This window comes from Chrysochloris asiatica, unplaced genomic scaffold, assembly GCF_000296735.1.
Source record: "Chrysochloris asiatica unplaced genomic scaffold, ChrAsi1.0 scaffold00106, whole genome shotgun sequence".
Lineage (NCBI taxonomy): Eukaryota > Metazoa > Chordata > Mammalia > Afrosoricida > Chrysochloridae > Chrysochloris > Chrysochloris asiatica.
In genome coordinates, this window is record NW_006408624.1 from 3,614,630 (window position 1) to 3,624,165 (window position 9,536).

Genomic DNA, 9,536 nt, shown 5'->3' on the forward strand with positions numbered 1-9,536 from the left:
CCCAGCGGCCCGCCAGCCCACCCTGATCAGTGCTTAGTTTTGGAAGGTGTTTGCAGGAGAGTGAGGAGTGCCCACCCCCGGGGAGCGGGGGTGGGGTGGGGGGTAAAGAACTCTGTCGCAGATAACTCTGGGATGCCAGAGTTGAAGGAAGGAATTCTTCACCTTCTCTCTCCCCGTTCTTGGACCAAAAGGAGTTCCACCCTCTCTCCTATATCATTCTTCAAGGCAGAAAGATGTAACTGTAACCAAATTTATTGAGTTTCTAGGAGTGCCTCCGGTCTGGCTTCGGAAGGCCCCTCAGAGCTCCTTGGGCCTTGTTTCTGGGCGATTGCTGCTGCAGATTTTAAGGCCCTTTTTTGCTTCTTCAGTTTTTGAGCTTCCTGGTAAACCTGGGGATGGAAATGCATTAAGAAAAGACTTTGTAATGTTACGTAAAACCTCAGATATGGACAGGGTGGAGTGGAATCTGTGCCCTACAGATGCTAACCCCCACCTTTCTCCAGGGACTTGACCTGGGACTTCCCTTGGTCCATTCCCGGCCTGGGGTCAGTTTCATGCCTCTACCAAATACCTCCCCTCTCCTGCTCCCACCCCAGCCCCAGAGTTAGGTGGCCAAAGCAGCACCTCTGACTCGTACCCGAATGCACAGCGCCTTCTTGGTCACCCAGCGGCGATGGGTCTTTTGGTTGTACAGAGGGGGGATGGTGTACTCAATGCCAAGGCCCTGGCATGTCTTCTCAAAGACATCGTAGTTGGTACTACGGAGGTTTGTGAGCATCTTTTTCCTTTGGTCAATGCTCATGAGCAGATAGCGCTTGTGGGCTTTGTCCTGCAGAGAGTCTGTGTTACTTTTAGTACTTAAATCGGGCTGCTAACCTCAAAGTCAGCAGTTTGAAATTACTAGCTGTTCCACAGGAGAATGATGAGGCTTTCTGCTCCCGTAAAGATTTACAGCCTCAGAAACCCTATACAGGATCGCTATGAGTCGGAACCAACTCCACAGCATATAACCACCACCACCACCATCAAATAAGTTGTGGGCCACTTCAGAGTTAGAAACGATGGCCATGTTACCATCGCACTGAAACTGCCCAACAATCTTATGATATGAATGCAACTCAGCTGTAGCTATTGCCATTGTTATACCCATTTTACAGACGAGATAACAAAGATCCAGAGACGTTAACTGATTCACAAAAGGGCCCTAGAGGTTGGGACCTGAATCTGGGTCTGTTGATCAGACTCCAAATCTCATGCTCTTTCCCTTAAAACCCTCTTTCTCAGCCTCCCCACAGCTTAGCAAACTGTCAGCTGGGTGGAGGGGCAGTGCTCTTCCCAGAGACTTCCCCATCCCTACCCCCTAACCAGCCAGAACTTCTCTGTGAGAAGCCTCTGCAGTGGGGCTGGTGTTCCATGGCCCAAATGAATAAAACTGATATCCGAGGAGCAGCTCATGGAGTCTACAACTATGCTTCTATTCAAAAGAGCAGCAATTGCCTAATTATATCAGCTCCGCCACACACTGTGCTGCGATATGGCCTAAGGGTTTCGAATGTGGGCTCTGAAGTGAGACTGCCTAATTTCAAGTCCCAGCATATTACTTCCTAGCAGGGTGTCTCAAAGAATAACATAATCACTCTGTATCTAGATTATTCCTCTGTACAAATGGGATAAAAAGATGGTTATAAGGGTTAAATGAGCTGATGCATGCACGATATTGGGCATAGGGTCTAGATACTTTATATGTAGTGCATTATGTTGGTTGTTATGACTATTTCATGTAATTCTGTGTGTACTACCCCCCACCTCCGACTTTTGATTGTGAAAAAGGTCTACAGAGCAAATCAGTTTTCCATTCAACCATTCATACATTTTGTTTCACATCAGTGAGTGTAACCTGCACAATGTGACATCACTTATCCCACTGTGTCCCCTTTACAGGTAAGAGAACAGAAGCTCAGATGTATAGAGTAACTTGCCCAAACTCACAAAGCAAATCAAGTGGCAAAGCTGAGAGCTGAACCCAAGGCTAGTGGCTGAACTCATGCATGCAACATACGTTTACTAAGTACCCGCTGCTCGCCAGATACAGTGGTTATGCTCTAAAGTTTGTCCTCTTCGCCACTGGTAAAACTCAGTACACCAAAGGTGGCAGGGAAATGTTTTCCACTGCAGCTTGGGAGTGCTTCTCTGGACCCAAACCCCTTCACCTCCCACACTCCTCTCCTCCAGGCTAACGTTGTTTAGGTGTGAGGGATGCCCAAGATTTACCTTTCGATGTTTCTGCATGTGTTTTTCATAACTGTGGATCTTGACAGTCAAGGCAACAACTGAAACCAGAAACCACAGAGGATGAGAGCCAGGTGTCGATGGAAGGAAAGGCCCAAGCCTGGTTTATGTTTTCAGAGCTCAAGGAATAACCACCACCAGTGTTCTTGTACGTATAGTTGAGCACTGGGAGCGTGGTGGTTATATGTCAGGCTGCTAACTTCAAGGTCAGCAGTTCAAATCTACCAGCTGTTCTGCAGGACACAGAGGAGGCTTTCTGCTCCTGTAAAGATTCACAGCCTCATAAACCCTGTGCAGGGTCGCTGTAAGTTGGAACCAATTCCATGGCATATTACCATCATTCTCAATGTCAAGGTTTCAAAAGACTTTGGGTTGATTTTCCTTTAAAAAGCAAAGTTGAAGTTAGGGCACTGCCTTCACTTGATAAATGTATCTCCAGCAAACCAGAACCAATAGTATTCTTAATAGTAGAACTTGAGAGCATTCCCATTGAATTCAGGGACTGGACTAGGATGCAAGTGACCATGGTCAGCTATCTGACAATGCACCGGAAGTCCTGGCTGATGCTGTGAGGAGATTCTGCAACTGCCAATCTACTCATTTCTGTCCCCCTCCTTCCATCTGTGCTTCCACTAACGTGCTTTCAGAGTAATCAGCTCCTATCTCACGGTCAGCAGTCTCAAACTACGAGCCATTACGTGAGAGAACGATGAGGCTTTCTGCTCCCGTAAAGATTTACAGCCTCAGTAATCCTATACAGAGTCGCTATGAATCCAACCCAACCTCACTGCACACAGCCACCACTACCATCACCATTCACCTCCCAAGACCATGGCTTCTCTTTCCTTCGGGCATTCTCTTGTTTGATTCCCTCCCTGCATCCCAAAGGACAAAGGTAAAAGCAGGCCCTTCCCAGAACACATGGAGAGCAGAGGGAACCTGGCTCTGACCACATGGCTCTGTCACAGCCCTTAGTTGAAGACTGGAGATACAGACGGGTTTTGGTTCCCAAGGAGTCCTCCAGAGCACACACTATGCTAGAAACAACTGGTCTTTAGAAGATTGAGCATTAAAGCACGAGTGACATTAATACTTAGGGTCAAGGAGGACCACACTTAGCACCCCGCTGCTATCTTGGCAAACAGGTCATCTATTCCTGCCACCTGGGAGTTTCAGTGGTGATAACAGATAACAGTCAGGTTAGTAAACCGGCCTTTGTGGTTGAGATGGTCTCTAGGCTGGGTCTTCTGGGGGCCAAAGAAAGCTGCAATTCATCTTCTCAAAAGAGCTATGGAATACCTAGGAGATGGACCCCAAGACCTCTCTGAGGGCTTAGTGCCCAGGATGGGCTCACCCAATTCTAATCCCTAGCAGAGGGGGAAGGAAAGAGTGAAGACAGGAGGGCAGGGAAGAAGGAAGGATTTAAAACAGGCCAAGGCAAAGGGGAGAAACGTACAGACCCCTTATGGGTCTATAAGTCTACCCAACGTGCTCCCAGGGGTCAGTGCCAATAAACTCCACCCAAAATAAAGGGGGAGGATAGAGGACGAGGGTGGTGTTTTCACTCATAACTAATGAGGACTACAGTTAGTCCCAGCTTGAAACCAAAGTAGGAACATTACCCATTTAGGAACATGCCCAGAGTTAAGCCTGGACTTGGAGACTGGTTTTTAAAAGAATTTATAAGCTGTATTCTTGGACAAGCTACTTAATTCCATGCTCAGTTTCTTTCTCTGTATAATCAAAGTGAAAATAGTATACACCACATTGTGTTGGGGAGAATTAAAGGAGACTCCTAGCTCAGTGTCTGGCTCATAGGGGCTCAGTAAATGTTGGCTCTTGTTAGTATTATCAAAGAGCTTTTCTGCAGTGCACAGAACTCTAGTGTTTCCAACGTGTGGTGGTACCTCCTAGCTTCTCACAATCCCACCATGAGGTAGGTGACACTACCTCTACTGTACTTACATAGTTCTAATTTCCAGACTATGCAGCAGGCACTGAGATGGAGGGGTGGGACTTGGCTCACACATGGTATTAGTAAAGTTCGAGATAGGACCTGGGCTCTGAGTCCAGTTGTCTTTACCCTTGCTCCTTCATGCCTCCCCCTTTCCAAGTAAGATCTAATCCCTAGTGTGTTTGCAGATGAGGGCGCTGGATCAGGTACCAGCTAGCAGACTCCCTTCGCATTCTCACTCCCAACAGGTCCCCTGACTAACTTCGAGCCTCCAGGGAGCTGGTGTCTTCAGGGTTTGCCACGATCTTTTTCATCATCAACTCTTTTTTGACTTCCAGTTTCTCCTTCTGGTGAAACGAGAGACAGAGAATCTGTGAGGTTTGCCACCCCAGCAATTAGGCACAGCTAGCTCTGGTAGCGTAGTGGTTACGACTCGGGCTGTGAACCGCAAGGTCAGCAGTTCGAAACTACCAGCTGCTCCGCGGGAGAAAGATGAGGCTTTCTACTCCCGTAAAGATTTACACCCTCGGAAACCCTGTACAGGGTCGCTATGAGTCGGTTCTGACTCCACGGCACATAACAACAACAGTCACATTTAGGTGAGTCCAAAGCCAACGCCATTGACGAGAGAAATGGCTTGTTGGATGGCTGTTCCATTCATTCAGACATCAATGTCTGCTGTTTGTCAGGTGATAGGGATCCAATGAGGAATGCGGCATTCCTCCTTCAAGATGCTCTGGGGGCACAAACACCCAGATAGTGAATGACAGTAGACTAAATGCTGTGATTTGAGAAGCACAGGGAGTGGGGTAGGCATGGGGAAGGTGTTAACCAGGTGTCAGGGTAGGAGAGAATCCCAGGGGAGAGGGCTGAAGAAGGCCACTGTCTACAGAAGGCCACTCACCTGGTTAGCCATTTCCAAAGACAAGAGTCTTCTCACAACATCATCAACCCTGTGGAGAAACCATAGCAGTGAAACATCTGGGCTGAGGGGAGGAGAGGGAAGAAGGGCAATGCTATTTTCATCTTAAAAAGCAGGAACGATAGATAATTTCGTCTTCTGTAAATCAGTCTCCCCTCTGAAGGTAGGGAGCTGTTTCTCGGGGATTACAAAATCAGCCTGGATTTGACTTGCTAAACTGAGAACATGGGACAATGTAAAAACTGAGGAAAGTGAGGCGGTCAGCATGCATGTTCCAGTCTCCTCAAAGGGAGGATTTCCATTTTAGTCAGAACATGGTTCAATCTGTCTGCAGACACTTTAATTGTATAATCATTGCTTTCTTTTCAAGTCACAATGCACTGTAGTGGTCATGGAGTGTGTGCCCAAGTCCTCACTGCACATGATAGGACCTTGGCCTTGTCAGTCATTCCTGAATTCAAAGCCCAGTTCCAGCCTGCATGGTAACTGTGACACTAGGCAACTGGATAAGCTATAAAATGGGACACCGGACACTATTTGCTCCCCTACAGGACTGTCATAAATATCAAGAAATGAAAGGTTTCTACAAAGACCCAATACCCTTGTTAGTTCCTTGGTATCTTGGACCGACCTTTACCCAGTTTACAGCTGAGTCCTGTGTCCCTGCTGCCCACTGACCTTCACAATGCCTGTGCCTCTACGGTTTGTCTTATTCTATAAACAAGCTTCAGATACAGCAGCAGCCCAGGCCTGAAGCCACTGTCTTCCCGCCCTCCTCTCCCTATCTCACCAATCCCCCAGGATCCCCTGCCATCCCAAAGAGGTTGCATCCTGCTTACTTCTCAATTCCAGGGATGTTCTGGTAGTCCTTGAGCAATGTGTCAGGGGATGGATCTTCTTGGCTGGAATGGACTGTGATGTGAGAAGAAACAGTATTATAGAACTGAGTGTTCCTTGACAAAAGACACTGGGGAGCCAGCTTTCACTATCTGTTCTTCTAGACTTCACTCACCTCACTGTTTCCCTGACTATATAAGAGACATACAGGGTCTCAAGCAAGGCACTAGATGGCTCTGGGATGTCTCCTCTGCAAACCTTGTAGCCACTTACCTTCATATTTCATGCTGGAGTAGATGGCCTCTCCTAAGACCCCATATAGTGCCTGCCCCGCTCACACAGGTTTGGCCCTACAGCTAGGGGATTTCCCACTAGGAAGGAACAGATATGACTCCTTTGAATCTTTCACAGCCTATTGGTCCATAGGCCAGACTAAAAACAAATACTTGTGGCAGACTGCATGGATGAAATAAGAGGGTTAAGGAAGGAACCCTCAGCTTCAACCAGTTGCCACCAAGTCAATTCCACCCCATTGCGACCCCACGTGTATCGGAGGAGACTAGAACTGTGCTGAATTTTGGGAAGTAGATCATCAGGCCTTTCTTCTGAGCACCTCTGGCTGTTTTCAAATCTCTGTTTAGCCTTTCAAATAGCAACCGAGTGTGTTAACTATCTGCATCGTGCAGGAACTCTCTCCTAGCTTTTGTTGCTGTTGTTGTTAAGTGCCGTGGAGTGGATTCTGACCCATAGTGACCCTGTAGAGGGCTTCCGAGGCACAGCTGGTGGGTTTGAATTGCTAGCCTTGTGGTTAGCACTCTGGTGCTTATTCTACAGTGCCACACCAAGATTAGTTTTAGGATGTCTGAATGATATGGAACCCTGCCGTCGCTGGAGGTGAGGATGAAGGCAGGGGGGAATCAACTTCTCCTTTGCTGTCAGATCTTGCTCTGCCACTTGTTACTGTCATTGTTGTTGTTAGGTGCCATCGAGTTGGTACCGACTCATAGCAACCCTATGCACAACAGAACGAAATACTGCCCGGTCCTGGGCCAACCTCACAATTGTTGCCATGTTTGAGCCCATCAATGCTGCCACTTGGCCAATCCATCTCGTTGGGGTTCTTCCTCTTTTTCTCTGACCCTCCACCTTACCAAACATGATATCCTTCTCCAATGACTGGTCCCTGCTGACAATATGTCCAAAGTATGTGAGACGAAGTCTGGTCATCCTGGCATCCAAGGAGCACTCTACTGTACTTCTTCCAACACAGATCTGTTTGTTCTTTTGGCAGCCCATGGCACTTTCACTATTCTCCTCCAACACCATAACTCAAAAGCATCAGTCTTCTACGATCTTCCTTATTCACAGACCAGATTTCACATACATATAAGGTTACTGACAATACCATAGCTTGGGTCAGATGTACCTGAGTTCTCAAGCTGACATCTTTGCTTTTCAATGCTTTCAAAAGGTCTTGTGCAGCAGATTTGCCTAATGCAATACATCGTTTGAGTTCTTGACTGCTGCTTCTGTGAGTGTTGATAGTTGATCCAAGAAGAGTGAAGTCCTTGACAACTTCAATCTTTTCTCCATTGATAAGAATGTTGTTTATTGGTCCAGTGGTGAGGATTTTTGTTTTCTTTACATTGAGTTACAACCCATACTGAAGACTGTGGTCTTTGATCTTCATCAGTAATGTTATTGTTGTTAGGCACCATTAAGTTGGTCCTGACTCACAGTACCCTGTATAGGGTTTCTGAGACTGTAAATCTTTACTGGAGCAAAAAGCTTCATCTTTCTCTCTTGGAAGTGGCTGGTGGGTTTGAACTGCCAACCTATTGGTTAGCAGTCCAGTCCTTATCCTACAAGGCTACCAGTGCTCCTTGCCCTGCCACTAGCACATACTATTAATAGCACAAAGCTAAAGATGCTTTATATATATTATTACTGAATTCCAGCAGTAGTTTATTTTATACTTGTTTTACAAAAAAGGCTCAGAAAGAAGAAGTAAGTTGTCCAAACACAAGGACGGCAGTTCAAACCTCCCTGGAAACACTATACAGGGTCGCTATGAGTCGGAACCGACTGGACGGCACTTAACAACAACAATAAGAAGTAAGAGGAATCTTAACTACTATGCTGTACTGCCTTGGAATGGAAAACCACATCCTCCACCTCGAGACACAAAAGGCTACCTAACCCCCTTGCTGGCTCATTTTCATTTCGGCTACCTCCTGTGCAAGCTTTGGAAGAGGCAAAAGGATCTTCTGCCCACCCCATCTGGAGGCTCTTAATGTTATGGCATGGCGCAGGGTAAGAGACTCAGTTCCGGATCTCTGGAGAGCAAGTTTATTGCCAGCAGGCAGAATGTCACCTATGGCTTAAATCATTCTGACCTCACGTGCTAGAAAAAGTGAGTTTATATACAGGTTGGTTACATATTGGTGCATAAGCAGGTGTTGCTAGCAGTGGGGTGGAAATTTTTCAGCTAAACACTCTTCCTGTTATTCAATTTTTGCAGGGTTTGTTTCAGCCTTGCGGTTTTCCTGTTATGTGCACACAGAGTGGCCAGGGGGATACATGCTGTTCTTTGTTTAAGCGGGTGAGGGCAAGGGCAGGAGAGTCCGGGGTCTACTACATTAACTCATCGTCATCATCACCTTGGCCACCCCAGTCCCAGGCCCAGATCTCTTACCTGGTTTCTGGATGGCAAATCCGCGGGCGGCCTGGAGGAGGAGACCTACACAGAAGGGAGGACGCAGAAACCAACCTTCTTAAATAGTCCAGCTTTTCTACAGCCCCTGAATACCCTGCCTTCATGCTCTTGGCGGCTCAGCGCCTAACCGCTGCCCGTCTCCCACCTTGTCTCACCTATTTCCGCACCCACTACCTTTTCTCCCCGATCCCACCGCTGCACTTCTTCCCTACCCCGCCTCTCATATTCTCCATTTACTTCGAATCCCATTTCCCTACTGTCGCTGCCCTATTTTTCAGCCCCGCACCTCGAGGCTGCAGGCCCCGCTGGTTGGAGGGAAGTCTGGCCCTCCCTCTGTCTGACAATCTAAGAATTGGGGTCTGAGTCACTGCCAGAGTCCGACTGGAACTCAGCGCCCTCCATGCCGCCCTCAGCATGGTGATTTATGATCCCAGCTAAATCGGCGTCCTGGCGGCCGTCTGGGTTACATGGGCGCCGCCATGTTATCTCAGGCTTAACTAATCGAATGCAGATACAAGGCAGGAGCAGAAGACTGAGAATGGATTGGACGTGCAGCTCTAAAGGATGACGCAAAGCCTTGGGTGGAGTCGAGAGATCTGATTCGTGGCTGCAGGACTTTGGAAGCGTGTTCGTTGTCTAGGTCTGGTTCTTAGTCGTGTGCGGAAAAAATAAAACAAAACAAAAACAAAACTGCTGCAATCAAGTCGATTCCTGCTCATGATAGTAATGATGTGCAAATACTAAATTGCCACTTTTTCTTGGGCATGTATCCTGTCCTTAATCCCTCCCTCCATTCCGGGCCTCTGTTGTTGTTGTTA

At 47.4% G+C, this 9,536-nt stretch overlaps 1 protein-coding gene across 1 annotated transcript; it reads right to left on the reverse strand.

Annotated features, from left to right (window-relative positions):
• Positions 1–251: 251 nt before the first annotated feature.
• Positions 252–9,134, reverse strand: MRPS15 (mitochondrial ribosomal protein S15). The gene is made up of 9 exons (XM_006867542.1): positions 9,005–9,134; positions 8,698–8,742; positions 7,271–7,283; positions 6,005–6,067; positions 5,148–5,196; positions 4,506–4,590; positions 2,272–2,330; positions 638–829; positions 252–389 (listed from the first exon to the last, which is right to left on the reverse strand). The coding sequence occupies exons 1-9, from the start codon at positions 9,132–9,134 to the stop codon at positions 252–254; spliced, it is 774 nt and encodes a 257-aa protein (XP_006867604.1).
• Between the last annotated feature and the right edge of the window lie 402 nt (positions 9,135–9,536).